At 31.2% G+C, this 15,990-nt stretch overlaps 2 protein-coding genes across 6 annotated transcripts; both read left to right on the top strand.

The window, feature by feature from the left end:
- The first annotated feature begins 3,359 nt into the window (after positions 1-3,359).
- On the top strand, positions 3,360-7,819 carry LOC111012627 (uncharacterized). 4 transcript variants are annotated; one of them, XM_088121433.1, is made up of 6 exons: positions 3,360-3,489; positions 3,712-3,767; positions 4,724-4,987; positions 5,995-6,206; positions 6,628-6,883; positions 7,206-7,819. In XM_088121433.1, exons 3-6 carry the CDS (start codon positions 4,736-4,738, stop codon positions 7,500-7,502), a joined length of 1,017 nt encoding a protein of 338 aa, XP_087977559.1. In that variant the 5' UTR covers positions 3,360-3,489; positions 3,712-3,767; positions 4,724-4,735; the 3' UTR covers positions 7,503-7,819. The 4 variants fall into 4 exon arrangements, with proteins under 4 accessions (XP_087977559.1, XP_087977558.1, XP_022142537.1 ...); XM_088121432.1 differs by having other exon boundaries at positions 3,361-3,489; positions 4,733-4,987; XM_022286845.2 differs by lacking the exon at positions 3,360-3,489 and adding an exon at positions 3,496-3,627.
- A 1,628-nt stretch (positions 7,820-9,447) lies between these two features.
- LOC111012628 (uncharacterized) lies at positions 9,448-14,077 on the top strand. 2 transcript variants are annotated; one of them, XM_022286848.2, is made up of 6 exons: positions 9,448-9,597; positions 9,731-9,803; positions 10,836-11,099; positions 11,299-11,510; positions 11,611-11,866; positions 13,524-14,077. In XM_022286848.2, exons 3-6 carry the CDS (start codon positions 10,848-10,850, stop codon positions 13,818-13,820), a joined length of 1,017 nt encoding a protein of 338 aa, XP_022142540.1. In that variant the 5' UTR covers positions 9,448-9,597; positions 9,731-9,803; positions 10,836-10,847; the 3' UTR covers positions 13,821-14,077. The 2 variants fall into 2 exon arrangements, with proteins under 2 accessions (XP_022142540.1, XP_022142538.1); XM_022286846.2 differs by having other exon boundaries at positions 10,845-11,099.
- The last annotated feature ends 1,913 nt before the right edge of the window (positions 14,078-15,990 follow it).

Genomic DNA, 15,990 nt, shown 5'->3' on the forward strand with positions numbered 1-15,990 from the left:
AAACTGATTACTACTCTGAATTATTAATTCTACGCGCCAAGAACTTTCAAATCTCAACTGCCTCTCCCGAAATGTAGCTAATTCTCTTTACTAATTAAGAAACTAACATCTCTATCTAGTTTTAATAACAAGCAAATGCTTTAATGAATAAGTCCTTTTGCCACCTTGAGAGGACCTCTAACTCTCAAATCTAAACTCCTAGTTATATGCCTTTCAATCTTAACTCTAAACCACCTCTCTACAATGTAAGATTTTAAGTCTAATATCAATCAATCAGATTAAAGGTATTAAGAATAGAGAAACATAAATAAACATTTATGAACATCCAATCAAGAGAATTAAATCATCAATCCATAAATTTCAATGCCTACATCAATCTAAGAAGATTAGATACTCATATTCAATGTAAAACAACAAAGTCCAAAGAAAGTTTCATAATAAAACAAGAAAAATCAAGTGAAATGAGAGAAAAAGTAATGTTCTTGCATCGATTGATCGTCTTTGAGTCAATCTCCACAATTTCGAGCCTTGAAAATCTCTTCTCTAATTTCCTTGATGCTCATTTTCTATCTGTTTTCGAGTTATCTCATGTTTTTCTCCCAAGGGTGTCTCTAAAGTTTTCTTTCCAAGCCTTGAATATTCATTACATAGAAGTTATAAAGCTTTGTCACACTACTACAAAACTAAGCTTCTATAGCACTTATGAACCGTAAAAAAGTTTAGGAGAAAAAACTGTCACATATTGTAATTTGACCATTCCCAATTAATTTATATTGTTGATAAATATTTTATGTTGTATTCTTGCTTAGGCCTTGCAAGAACCACCATGGAAAAGCTTGATCATAACAATGTGATTTATGGGTCATTTTGGTTAGGTTAGCGGTTTATGTGCATGTCAATAGTTGGTTTATGTGAATTTATGTATATGTGAATAGTTGGTTTATGTATATGAAGTTTATGTAAATGTGACTTCTTGGTTTGCATATGTTTATATACATGCTCCGGTATGTGTAACAGGTATAATTGACAGGTACTAGATACAATTGTAAAAATATATATATATATCTAAAAAACATTTCGTGACAGATTTATTCCACGATTGAAATAGTATCAATATGTGACATTTTAAAAGTATCACTATTTCAATAGTCATGACAGTTATAAAAGGACGTGAATAATTGTAGTTGTCAACCAAATATATTCTGTGACACTAAAACAATGTCATTGAAAACCTTTTTGTGACAAATAAAAGTTGTCACTAAGTATTCATGACAATTAAAAATTGTCAATATAAAGATTTTTACGACAGTTAAACCTGTCAATATTGATTGTTAAAACTATTATTATAAAAATTTTCTCGACAATTATAGATAGTCATTATTATGTTTTTTTTAATGCTTATAAATTGCCGTTAAAAAATATTCCGTAACAATTATAGACTGTCTTTAAAACTTATGATAATTATAAACTATCGTCATTAAGTTTTTGTTGATAGAAGAATAAATTTTTTTATTGTGTTAGTGACCGTTATAACGATCATTAAATGAGTAATTTATGACATTTTAAAAATGTGGTAGATGGTCGATTTGTGACAACTTATAACTATCGTTGTAATTATGTTGATGATAGTTCTTCAATAACTATCACGTTCTCCTCTAAACCCATGACAGTTATATAACTGCCACGAATTATGTTAATGATAGTTTTTAAATGTCATTGAAGTTCGAATTTGTGGTAGTGTAATAAAATCTAAAACAAATATCAACATAAATTCTGTAAATTTGCGTTTAATTGATAAATCTTATATTTGAATAAATAAGAAACAAGAATGTTTTAGTTAAATGGACCCAAGTTTATTATTATTCGTTGTCGCTAGTCTTTTTTTAATGTAAATAAATATTAAAAAATAAATATAACATGAAATTTTTGAATAATTAATTAAAAAAACATTAATTTACATATAAAACTTCATTATTTTAATTTTAAATAACAAGAAACAAAAAATGACGGACATTATTTTCATATTGTTAATATTTTAAATTTATCTTGACAATAATGCTAATTTGAGATTTATTTCAAATATAATACATTTGAAATTTCTCTATCATCAGGTCCGTCTACCAGGTCCGTCTACTGAAGAGATGATCAACTCCACTTCAATGAAGAGATCAGTTATGTAGTTCCTTTTTGAAAAAATAAATATAAAATAAATGCAATATTAAAGGTTCAATAATATGATTTTACATCTAAGGTCGAAATAGAATGCAACGGATTAATTTATGCAAATTTGAAAAGAAAAAAAGAAAGAAAAGACTTAAGGTACGTGGACTAATTTTATTCACATGACCATGCTAAATTTTTCCTTTGAACTGTTGGCTTTTAGTTATTCTAAATTAATTAATATTGTTGCTTATTACTAATTAATTTTGTGTTATTGCTAATTTTGTAGGACTTGTGAAAAGTCAATCTTTCATTTTACTCAAATCCAAACTTGAGAAGTTAAAAAAAAAAAAAAGAAAAAAAATCTAAAAAATATATGATTTTTCAGTAAAGCTAGCACATAGCTCCATGGTAATTGACAAGTAAAATAGAAAAATTAACTAATATTGTTTCTATCTAGCTTAGACCAAGTATAGTTTTCTAACTCATTTCACTTATCTTTTCTAATAATTTTTCAAATGACAAAATCCGCACTCATTTGGGGACGGAGGCGCTGCAGCCCCACCCCGCTTTATTGTCATTCTAGAGAGAGGTGAGGAAGACTTAAGAAAATATGAATTTAAAAATATATGAATTAAAACAAAATAGTGACCAATGGATATTTTTCTAATTTCGACATGTTAACTGATATGCAACTTACTAAACAGTATGTATGGTGGCAGATTGGAATGCTATCCCGGCTCGAACTCAAGAATGAAATTCAAGTCATTGCCCATAGATTTGTCTAAAAGAAAAAAAAAAGATGGCCGATTTGTTTTTTCTTTATGTTTTCTTTTTCCTAATCATTCTGGCAATGATTCCAAAATTTTTTCCTATTTTCTTCTTACTTTTTTATTTCGGTAGAGTAATAGCCAGTGGTGAAAAAGAATTGCAAAACTAGAAAGTCCGAGGAGAAGCAGATGTCTCTCTCATAAAACGGATTCTCAACTTGACAATGTCTTCGTCCATCGTCACCATAGCTTGACATTGAAGTTCGTTGGAATCCTCCAACTAATATGTTTTCCAAATTTTCTTTGATACACGAAGAAAAAAAGGAGTAAAATAATAATTTCGAAGTCTACTTTACGTAGAATAATTAATTACTTTTTAAGACAATCATCCAAACTTCTAAAATGAAAAAATGGGGTACAAAAATTACAATTTTCCATAAATTTCGCCGTCCACGGTGGATATTATTAATTTGTCTATAAAAATAAAATTTATTTGTCGCTTTCTTTCAGTTGTACTGTTTTTTTCCGATATGCGCAGACCTGAACATTGCTGATCTTGGTGAGTTTCCATTCTTGTTCTTGTTCTTCTTCATCCTTTTTGTTTAATGTTGTGAATCAATCCTGCCCTTGATCATGGTTTCTGATGCCAAAATACGTGCTTATTTGGAGTTGTTGACAAATGGATTTAGATTTATGGGTTTGATATTCATTTTAAATCTATGGGTTTTGCCCCTGTACTCGGTTTTCCCAATTGATGAAGTGTTTTTGTTGTGCTCTGTAGTATTTTACGTTGCTCTGGAACTGAAGGTAACTGCTAAACTTGAGGAGGAAGTTCAGGTAGTGATTGAAAAGCTTGGTATTTAAGGAATTCGTTCTTGTTTGAATATTGTCTTCATTTTCCCCCTTTCTTGCTGTGAAGTTTGGTTGTGTGGTATGCCCAAAAACACTGTTATGGTTCTTTGATAAAATTATCTTCCATGTTTCTTAAGTTTGTGCTTTTTCGGTTGCGTGATTGGATGGATATGTATAGCAGAGATTGAGAAGTAGGTTCGATACAAGAATCAGTGATAAGTTAATTATGAGTTGGGTTCTGAACTTTTAGAGTCGTATCTAATAGATCCCTGAACTTAAAAAGTAGTGTAATAAGTCTCGAAACTTCTGCTAATAAGAACCTAAACTTTTACTATTAATTGATCATTGACTTATGGGACATGTTTTAAAGTTCAAGTGCGGGACTTATTAGACACTTTTAAAAGTTTATAAATAAATTAGATGTTTTTTTACAATCTTGTTAGACATGACTCTAAGGTTCAATGCCCAAACTTGTAATTTATTTGAGTAATAACTTGATACAAGATTCTTATTACTGTCGCTTTGTGTGTATTGCAATGATTAATCTATGCGTTAGACTTACTGAGCATTTTTAGGAAGATTTCTCTCTCAAATAAAGTAGATTTCAACTATGGTCATTTGGAGGCATTATTCAGTCTCAAAACCCGCCTATATTATCTTGTATTCTGGACTCTCTGATCTAGAAAACCATTTTGATGGTTGGATTTTTACTTAAACTTTCAGTCTATAGCCATCCAAGTTAAGCCAATTATACTATGCCATGAGGGTTGTATCTTATAAATTATAAAGAAAGCTAAGTAGTTCTATGAAGTATAGAAGAAAAAGAATGAGGTGGTTTTCTATTATTGCTTAGTCTTGGAACATTTCTGTGGTAGATAATTTATCACTTATGTCAGTATGAAACTTTTTTTCTGACATGGCTTATAACAAACTTTTTTTAGCTTTTGCAGGCAATGATTAAACCAATAGGAGCAGCATTTGTAGTGGGACTTCTCGGATGGGTTTATAAAGCACTGAAACCTCCATCTCCAAAGGTATGTGGTTCAGCAAATGGCCCTCCAGTGACTTCCCCTAGAGTAAAGCTTAGTGATGGGAGGCATTTGGCCTACAGAGAAGTTGGAGTTCCTAAGGAAGAGGCTCAATACAAGATCATTATTTCTCATGGCTACAATAACTGCAAAGATATGTACTTACCTGCCTCTCAGGTATGAGACTATTATTCTTCTCTCAGTCACGAATGTCTTTACCTGAGTAGTGTTTGGAATTCTCTGCAATTTCGTGAAGGCAGTTAAAATCTAGAATTCCTCAAAACTCGTCGTCGTAGAGATATTTTTTCATTTCTCTCACTTAAATAGCGGTTTCTCATCAAATAATAATAAATCTCAAATTCACAGAAAAGTCTAGGGATTTTTCCTGATAATGTTGTGGAAACTGAAGATTTGTATCAAATGTCTGAAGATCGATTGGAAACTTAAAGATTTGTTATATTACGTAATAAGGCACCACCAGTACCGTTGTTGGGTTTGTAAAGTGTGTAAACAAAGTTATACATCGGTTAGGGAAGAGAGTGATCCATGATATATAGATGAGAACAATTATCTCTGTTGGTATGAGATCTTTTGGATGAAACCAAAAGTAAAGACGTGAGGGTTATGCCCAAAACAGACAATATCATACTATATAGAGATACTTAAGGTACTTGGGGTACCATTGTCCTCAACAGCCGTTTATATTCTTTCATGCTAATCATATATGTGCAAAACGTATAGTAACAGACAAACTTTCCATGCGATTCTAGAAAATTTTGATAAATGAAATCTGTTTGAGGTTAGAGGATGTGTTTACCGTAAACCCTGTAATTGTTCATCCTATCATTAATGTATCTTGTTAAACGTGCTTAACATTTAATTGACTGAAGGTAGCAAACTAAGTGAAAATACAATGGATCAATTTTATTATAAGGTGACAAAGATCTACACGTTATCAATTCATTAGCTTATCATACTTAATCTTGTCTTCTGTTATCTTACAATTAAAAATATACCTTGGACTCTTGTGATTTGGACCTAGCCTAGCCTTAATCATATCTTCTTTCTATTTTCATGCTACAATCCCTTTGACTAATCTGTTCCATAAAAGTAAAAGTCCCTTTGCTTCTATCTTATTTAAATAAATGATAATGTATTCAATCATGTTCATTTTTTATTTTCAGGAACTTATAGAGGAGCTTAAGCTATACTTTGTATTATATGACAGAGCTGGTTATGGAGAGAGTGACCCATATCCAGCACGCTCAGTGAAGACTGAAGCATTTGACATTCAAGAATTAGCAGACAAATTGCAGCTTGGCACAAAATTTTATGTCCTTGGATGTTCTATGGCAACGTACTCCATTTGGAGCTGTCTAAAATACATTCCACACAGGTACTTTATCTTCATTTCACTATGATCAAATCTTTTTTCTCTCACTTTTCTGGAAGTTTTTATAAGACTCCTATTAAATCTTGTCAAGGATCCCACATTAAAAAAATAAGAGATCTAACAAGGATATAATAGACACGAGCTACTCCTCTCATTGCCAATTGGTTTTGATATAGAACCTTATGAATAATATGGTATCAGGGCCTAAAACGCTAAAACGAGAATCCGGTCCAAAAATGGGATTCGGTCAAGATCGATGAGCCAAAAGAGCTACGATCTTGAAGGGCATGTTAAGGATCCCACATCGAAAAAATAAGGGATTTAACAAGGGTTTATAGTAAATATGGACTGCTCCTCTCATTGCCAATTAATTTTGATATAAACCCTGTGAATATTAATAATCTTAATGGAGCTCCATTTTCAGACTGCTAGGAGCTTCCCTAGTGGTTCCTACTGTGAATTACTGGTGGCCTTCCGCTCCTTCAGCTTTATCAACACAGTCATTTAGGAAGCTTACTAAATCTTACCAACGTACATATTGGATTGCACATTTCACTCCTTGGTTGTTCTACTGGTGGGCGAAACAGAAATGGTATCCAAATTTGGTACGTGAAGGCTTGCTCACTGATTCAGATTTAGAGATATTAGAGGGGATGTTGGAACTTCCAAATAATGGCCAGGTACTTTATCTTCTTTATAATAAAACAATGATCGGATAGCATACCACTATAGATGCCCAATGGATGCATAGATGAACCAATTTTGAAGTTTCATTGAACTTGTAAGTATTAGAGGGAGTTTGGAATGACTTTTGGAGTAGTGTTTAAGTCCTTATAAGCCTTTTTGAACAACATGTGTTTTGATGGTCTTTATAAGCCTTTTTGAACAATATATGTTTTGATGGAGTCATGTTTCAAATTAACATGTGTTTGACTTAATTCATATGCAAAAAAGCAGTAATATTTCTTCTTCTTCTGATATTTCTTCTGCCACCAAATTCAGGAAAAAATAGATCAGCAAGGGACCTATGAATCTCTTCACCGAGACATGCTTGTTGCTTTTGGAAAATGGGAGTTTGATCCCATCATCGACTTGAGCAATCCTTTCCCTGACAATAAAGGAGGCTCTGTTCATATGTGGCTGGGTACTGCAGACCGCGTCGTTCCTAACTTATTTAATCATTACATGGTTGAGAAACTTCCATGGATTCAGTGTCATGAGGTTCCTAATGCTGGCCATCTATTAGTTCATGAACCTAAAAGCTTTGAAGCCATAATAAGGGCACTTCTAGCTGGATAAGTTCGTCCTTGTTGGGTGGGTTCTGATCATGTTCTGTGGTGTTGAATTAGCTGCATAGTTTCTATTATAAACTTCAATACTACTTTGTGCTGTTGCTGCCCTAGAGAGCTAATCGTCAAGGTGATGGATCATATCCAAAACCAAATCTACAACTAGTATGCTTGTTAAGCTAGAATTTTCTTTGAACTTAAGGGCCCGTTTAGTAACGTTCCTGTTTCCTATTTCTTGTTCCCGTTTTTCATTTTTTTGAAAAACATGGATATTTGGTAACACATCCCATTTCTCGTTTCTAAAATTTGAGAGACGTTTCCATAAAAGAGGCTAATTTTTGGAAACTACAAAAAGTAGTTTCGTTTGCTATTGTGAATTAATAAACGAGAAGATTTATCAGCTCTGCTAGTGCAGGTGTAACCCTTTCGATCAGAGTTCGGGTCTCGTGAATAGCAGCGCACCACAATATTTTGTTTCTATTTCTTTTTTTTTTTAAACGAACCCTAAATTTTTCTCTATAGTCTGCTTTTTAAGAGTTTCTGTTTTTTCCTAGAAACATAGAGTGGAAGTTGCTTAGTTCATGCTTGTAGTTGTAGTTTATCAAGGTTTTAGGTGGGACTGTGTGATGGTGGAAGAGAGAAACTTAGCAGAAATTTGGTCTAAGTGGCTACAAGGTACAAACTTGTATAGGGCCTTTACTTTTTACGTACTTTATCCTCTGGATGAATTTCAGCTGCCTACCTGAACCTGAGAGCAAGTTGTTATTACTATTGATTTAAATCCAATTTTGGTTCCTTTGAGTTCCATTTGAGCCTTTGAAAAATGACTATTTTGGATATTATTTGTAAAATCTTAACACAAATTCTATATACTGGAAAAATCATTTATTAAAATCATTTATTATAAAGTTGTAACAATATTTCAAGAAAGTCGTTAAGATTGTGCCGGAAAAAAAATAAGATAAAAAGAAAATAAATGGATCACAAAAATAGATAAACGTTAAAAATACAATAAATAAAATAGCTTTTTTCTCTTATTTCAATAGGAGCTTCTTTTGGTACACTTTGATAGAAGAAAGCAAAAGCCTTTTTGTCGGAAAAGATGGAGATTTGTTTTCTTTTATGGGCAATTTCCTTTTTGGTATATATAGCTTCTTGGTGTAGGCTTATCAAGTATTTGTAATTATTCTCTTAGTGAATTTTTTTGGGGTCATTGGAGGGCAATTTTGTAACTACCTTTGCTATGGATCACTCCTTTCCTTTCGTAACTTTTGTCGTTTTAATAAAATATCAAAGTCTTGATTAGGGATGTTACTTTTTTTCTGTGAGAATCCAACTTAAATAGAGCGGGAATCTCTCCTTAGGCTCTTGAGGCAGGGTGAGGGATATTTTATCTCCTCATTCATATATTGTACTTTCATGTAACTACAAGTTTAGTCTCTAACGAAATAATCTAGTCCTTGTACTTTCAAGTAGATCACAATTTCGTGTCTAATTTTACTAAATAATATTTTAGTTTCCATATTTAAAATCTATAATTATTAATCTCCATCGTGAAATTTTTTTAAAAATGTAATAAGATTTCTTAATACGTTGATTGTAATTACCAAATGTGTTTTTAAACTACGATAACAAATAGTTGCATACTAAAAGATCAATACAACATTGATATATCTTTTTTTTTTTAAGAAAGAAAACAGTAATGAAATAAAGCGTGAACTACTCTGTTTTCTTTTTTCTCTTGATTCTGCAAGTTGATTTGCTAAAAAATCATTACTTTATATCGATATGATTTTTTATGGCAGGGACGAAATTGTTACAGCATTCAAAAGTTAAATTATTATGTCCTAAACTTAGGGTCGCATAATTTTTAGAATAAAGGGAAATTGTTAATTCAAACACGCAAGAACAAAAATTTGTTGTTTTCTTTCTTAATGTTGCATTTGATATGACATGGAGGATGAAATTGGGCGTACAAGTGGAATTTTTTATCTGTTTAAAGAAATCTCCTGTGCCCTTCGATTGTTAAAGTAGAGCAATAATTCACGTCTCTAATGGTCAATCATCGATCTCACTCTACTGGAGTATCACTCCACTTTCTCTTTGTGGGTTTCAATCTTCTTCTGATTCTTTATTTCATCTTCTGGATTTCTGATGCTTCTTCGGAAATGCGACCCAGAATTTCCCCTGTACGTAGTTTTTTCCCGACTGATCGAGTGTTTTTGTTGTATTCTGTAGCCTTTTACGTTGGTACCGAGGTGAAGGAATTTGAGGAAGAAGTTCGGCCTTCAAGCAGCGACTCAAAATCTGGGTAAGGAATTTTTCTCCCCTTTCTGCTACTCTGTAGTTGTGCCAAACTTTACTAATTTAATTCGGCATCTGAGTTCATTTCTTATATCTTCGTGTTGTCTGTGTTGCAATAATTAGTCTATTTATTAGGCTTACTGAGCATTAAAGATCATAATGTTAGAACTTAGGCTAGATCAATAATTAGTTTTCACCTAAAAGTTTAAGTTCATGGATAAGTGGTTTGGAGGTTCAGTTTATGTCAATATTAAAGAAATAGGCTTCGATCAGTTTGAAGATGGTTATAATTACCATCTTTTTAGGAGGATTCCTCTCTCTAATAAAGTAATAAAGTAGCTTTTAATCGTGGTCATTGGAGGTATTATGCAGTTTCAAAACCTTCCTGATGATCTTATCTTGTATTCTGGACTTTCTATTCAATTTAAGCTTTCAACCTATTGTCATCCGAGTCAAGCAAATCAGACTAAGCCCTGACGATTATTATCTGTCTTTTTTTTTCTTTTCTTTTTTATTATTATAATTTCTTTTATATCTGTGAGTGTTCAGACCAGCTTGCCAACACCTTAACTATTCATAACTGGTTGACCCTATTATATTTGGTTGCTGAGAAAACTCCTAGAATATTATATCCTAAGTATACCATGGTTTGAATCTATTACCTCTAAACCCTATACTATTTACATTGACCCTTATTGATCATTGGACCAAACCACGATGGTTCATCATTAATCTATTTATTAGTAGCTAACTTCCACCACTTGGATTCACTATATAATATTTAGCAGCACTTTATAGTCAGATCATTATGTTCAAGAAAAATTCTATCTCTTTCTCCTCTTAGATAGGATTGTGAAAGATGGTGTGCGAGAAAAATCTAATACAGATTTTAATAGAGAATGTTTAATTAGTTCTTGTGGTAGTTTTTCCAAATTGCGTTGTGTTGAAATATTTGCGGTAGATTAATGACTTACATGGTTAGTCATAAACTGTTTGTCATAACCGACATATCATTAAATAAATAGTAATGAACTTCTAGTCTTTCCAGGCCATGATTACACCAATAGGAGTAGCATTTGCAGTTGGTCTTCTTGGATGGGTTTATCAAGCACTGAAACCTTCACCTCCAAAGATCTGTGGATCGGCAAATGGCCCTCCAGTGACTTCACCTAGAGTAAAGCTCAATGATGGGAGGCATTTGGCCTACAGAGAATTTGGAGTACCTAAGGAAGAGGCTCAATACAAAATTATTATGTGTCATGGCTACAATAGCTCCAAAGATATGTACTTACCTGCCTCTCAAGTATGAGATCATTATTCTTCGCTTAGTCAAAAATGATAATCTAGTCTTCTGTTATCTTACAATTAAGATATATCTTTGACTCTTGTAATTTAAACCCAGCCTTAAATCATATCCTTTCTCTGATCAATAGAAGTAAAAGCCCCTTTGCTTCTGTCTTACTTTACTAAACGTGTTCAATCATGTTCACTTTTATCTTCAGGAACTTATAGAAGAGCTTAAGCTATACATAGTATTATATGACAGAGCTGGTTATGGAGAGAGTGACCCATATCCATCACGTTCAGTGAAGAGTGAAGCACTTGACATTCAAGAATTAGCAGACAAATTGCACCTTGGCACAAAATTTTATGTAATTGGATGTTCCATGGGGGCATACGCTATTTGGAGCTGTCTAAACTACATTCCACACAGGCATTTTTACCTTCATTTCACTATGATCAATTCTTTTTCCTCTCACTTTTTTCATGTGTTTATACACTTCCATTAACTCTTAATGGAGCTTTATTTACAGACTCCTAGGAGCTTCTCTAGTGGTTCCCTTTGTGAATTACTGGTGGCCTTCCGTTCCTCCAGCTTTATCACTGCAGACATTTGGGAAGCTTCCTCAATCTTACCAACGGACATTTCAGATTGCACATCACACACCTTGGTTATACTACTGGTGGATGACACAAAAATGGTTCCCAACATTGGTGGGTGATGGCATGTTCTGTGATTCAGATTTGGAGTTGATAAATAGGTTATCAGGCTGCCTAAATCATGGCCAGGTACTTATCTTACTTGCAGTAAATCAATGAATGCATAGCATTATCATTCTACATGCTCAATGGATGCACACTTGACTTAGTATTGGAGGCAAATTGGGATGATTTTGAGAGAGATGTTTTTAAGTGCAGCAGTTTTTCTATAGGGATTTTGGGAAATTTTCCTATTACATTTTCTATTAGCAATAGTGAAATAGTGAGAAGTGGTTTTAGCCAATTAAAAATAATTTTCTAAATTTTTATGGTGTTTGGTTTTGGAAGTGATTTGAAAATTCTTAAAATGCTAAATTGTTCAAAATGTCCTTTAGTTTCAATTATGTCCCAATTGTTTTTAAAAGTTTGATTTCAACTATTGACCTTTAAAATTGATTCAAATATACCTCGGAACAATTTTGTTGTCAAAAAGATTGGTGAAAATTGACGTGGATGTTGAGTTGTAAACGGAATAGAGGTAGACACGACTTTTAAAAATGAACGGGCCTAAAAGAATTGAATGGTAAACATGGCCTGAAAAGTGATTGTAGTCCTTGTCACATTTATCGTTCATTTTAAAAACCATCTTTACTACTGTTCTATTTACAATTCAGCGACCACAACAATTTCAGTCAGTTGTTTTAATGGTAAAATTGTTCAAATGAAGGTCAAGGGTAGAAGTGAAAATTTTTAAACGATCGGGGTCTAATTGAAATGTACATCAAAGTTAAAAGATATTTTGAATAATTTAGTCATTCTAAAAATTCTCAAAAAATATTTTAAAGTGCATTTATTGGAAAGACTTAATTATGATTCTTCCAAAATGTTGTGAGAGACCTAATAGAGGTAGTTTGTAGTTTGGGAATAGTATTAGTATTGTAGTTAAGGGTGTTATGGTAATTAGATTAGGGTGAGTTTGTTATAAATAGAAGTATTAGGGAGAGAGGGGAGATAGCTTGGAGAATAGCTTTGTGTAAGGAACTTGGGAGAGTTCTTTGGGAGAGAGATAGCCCTCTCGAAAGGTTATCGATATTGTAGTTATCGATATTGTAGTTGATCTTTTGAATTGCAATATAGTTATCTTGTTAGGTTCTTGTCATCGGATACCTTTTGGTTAAACTTCAAAGCACTACACACTAAAGTCATCCCACACTTATTCTTAAAAGTGTTTTTAAATTTTCGAAAGTACTTTTAACCATGCAGATAATTGTCATAATAAATTCAAAAAGCCTCGAAATTAGATAAAAACATTTTTCACTATTCTAAAAGTCTGACAAAAACATTTTTCACTATTCTAAAAGTCTGACTATTATGAATGATTCAATAAACTGGTGTACTTTAGTTTAATTTTTACTTAAATTGGTAGTGTGGAATGCATTATAGTATCAGTTGTGGAAACATAATGCCTTAAATTTAATCTCTTTCCTTTTGAGTCTTTTGACGAAATTGTGAGACACATCAAAATGCAATATAAGTCCCAAAAACTAAAATTTCAAATAAAGAAAAAATAATTAGTGGGAGGGATTTCTTGCTTGTATGATCAACTTTTACTATATTTCTCATAATTCACCTCTTTAATTTGATGCAGCATGTTGACAGAATTATATTTCAAATTAACATGTTTGACATATTTCATAAGCTAAGGGAGTAACATTTCTCATTATGTTTCTTTTGCAACCAAATTCAGGAAAAAATAACACAGCAAGGTGAACATGAATCGCTTAACCGAGACATCCTTGCTGCTTATAGAGGAAAATGGGAGTTTGATCCCGTCATTAACTTGAGCAATCCATTTCCTGACAACAAGGGCTCTGTTCATATGTGGCAAGGTTGCGAAGACCGTGTTATTCCTATTGAATTTAACCGTTTTATAGCAGAGAAACTTCCATGGATTCAGTATCATGAGGTTCCTAACGCTGGACATCTGATAATTCATGATGCTGAAGTCTTTGGAGCCATAATAAGGGCACTTCTGGCCAGATAAGTTCATCTACTATCATGTTCTGTTGTGTAGTGTATATAAGCTGTATAATGTCGATGATAAACTTCGATACAGTTGCGGCGAGGAACCAGTCCTCGTGGAGATGGCTGTATGCTGAATAACAATTCATTGTGGGCTGCTGATTGTGTATGATCTTGACTCTCCTTAGAAAAGCTTTGTTAAGGTGATATAAGTATGCATGTTCAGCTAGAAATGGCTTATATTTTCAATAGATTGAACTTAAATTTTTGTCTTGAGAATGGGTCTTCAGAGTTGCTTAGTTGATAATTCTAGTATTAGTTTATCAATGGTTGTAGAGTGATATAAATCTCTTTCTATTAATGATATTCAGAAGTCATTACAAGAGGTAAAGGGAGAATTAGAGAGCTCTGTTCTCTCCCAAAAAATCCTATAGGTAGAAACTGAACTATATTTGGTAATTGTTTTTTTTCTTTTTTTTATTGAAAATAGAAATTTAAATATGTTTGGTAGTTTTTTATTGTTTCTCGTTCTCTAAAATTTTAAATTAAAAAAATAAATTTTTTATATGAAATTATTTTTTAATTAAATATTTACATTTTTAATCGTATATTTATTTTTTTAATATTTATTATGCATTATATAAGTCAAGAATTATAAACTAATGATTTGATGTATTATTTGAAAAAGTTAGAAAGACGAACACGAAACAGTAATTTGATTTTTTTATTTACATAATTTTGGAAACATTTCTTAAAAATTAGAAATGAGTAACAGTGATACTAAATACTTATATTTCTCAAAAATTGAAAACAAAAAGAGAAAACTTTACCAAATTTATAATAAAATAAAATATAAAAAAAATCTCTCTCCTACGGCCAAGTCGTTTTTGCAGGTGTGTTCTTGGGAATATTTTAAATTTATATAATGTTCTAAAAATATCTTAGGAATATTTATATAATTTATACATTAATTTAATATAATTTATATTTGTATAATAGATTTGTTTTTATTAATTTAATATTATATTTTTATATTAATTTGGTTTTTTATGTTATTTTGGAGAACAAATTAATTCACATTAATATAAGTTTTTTTTAATAATTAATATTAAATACAAATTTCATTAAACTTTATATTTTTTTCAAAAAAAAATATATAATCAATGAAATTTATTTATCATAATATCAAATTAGATTTTTTAAGAAGAAAAAGATCAAATATATGCTGCGTTGAAAAAAAATTGTTTTAAAATTATATATTTAAGATAATAAATATTATTAATAATAACTCATTCCAAATATTAAAAATAAATAAATATATTATATAATTTTATTGAAGGGTATTTAATGTATAAATATATTTAATTGGGTAAAGTTTTTTACTCTAGTACATGAATAAATTAATTTATTTAAATTATAAAATTAAAAAAAAATGATGATAGAAAATATACAAAGAATAAAGGGCAAAAATATAAAAAGATAGAACCAAGAATGTTGTCAACATGAGAATCTAGAATCTTGAGAATCCGTTTCATAAGGTCATCTAAAACATGTAAAATAAGTTTGGAAATCTAGATGTTCGTATAATAATGGGGCTCCATATATTAATTAAATATGATAGACTAAAACACAGATTTATTTTTTAGTCAACTTTTCTTTTAATTTTAAAATTGAATTGATTGTCCAACAAAAATTTATAAAACTAAGAATTACGATGAAACCAAACAAAATAAATAAAACTTATTCAAACTGAACTAACGGATGATTATTCAATTTTACAAATCGAGTGGAAATTCTTCAAATTTATGGTTTGATTCAAAGATTATGACAAAAATGTTAAAAGAAGTAAATATCCAATATCCTTTGTTTTAATTACATTCAATGATTAATGCATTCTATTATCAATTAAAATGTTTGGAGTTCGAATTTCTATCTCAACATGTTGTCGAACAATTTGATAGTCTTTCATTTTAATTATAGATTATAAACCATATGAAATTATCCAATAATAAATATTCATATTAAACAATTATATCACCCAATAATATTAAAGTTGTCAACCTAAATATTAATATTCTAAAAAAAAACGTATTTACCTTCTTTTAAGACTCCATCACGGTGATGTCATGTTCTTTTAGAAAAATTGTTTAAATCTCATTTTGATCCACAAACTTTTCAAAGGTTTATCTTTG

The sequence above is a fragment of the Momordica charantia genome (assembly GCF_013281855.1).
Source record: "Momordica charantia cultivar OHB3-1 chromosome 3 unlocalized genomic scaffold, Mcharantia_2.0 BLBB01000003.1, whole genome shotgun sequence".
Lineage (NCBI taxonomy): Eukaryota > Viridiplantae > Streptophyta > Magnoliopsida > Cucurbitales > Cucurbitaceae > Momordica > Momordica charantia.

Bases quoted from the DNA above. Each gene is read 5' to 3' on its own strand.
- LOC111012627 (XM_022286845.2), top strand. From the start codon at position 3,564: ATGGTTTCTGATGCCAAAATACGTGCTTATTTGGAGTTGTTGACAAAT. The intron at 6,207-6,627 runs GTACTTTATCTT...CTCCATTTTCAG, and splicing joins CTAAAATACATTCCACACAG to ACTGCTAGGAGCTTCCCTAG. The intron at 6,884-7,205 runs GTACTTTATCTT...CACCAAATTCAG, and splicing joins AACTTCCAAATAATGGCCAG to GAAAAAATAGATCAGCAAGG.
- LOC111012628 (XM_022286848.2), top strand. From the start codon at position 10,848: ATGATTACACCAATAGGAGTAGCATTTGCAGTTGGTCTTCTTGGATGG. The intron at 11,100-11,298 runs GTATGAGATCAT...TTTTATCTTCAG, and splicing joins TGTACTTACCTGCCTCTCAA to GAACTTATAGAAGAGCTTAA. The intron at 11,511-11,610 runs GCATTTTTACCT...CTTTATTTACAG, and splicing joins CTAAACTACATTCCACACAG to ACTCCTAGGAGCTTCTCTAG.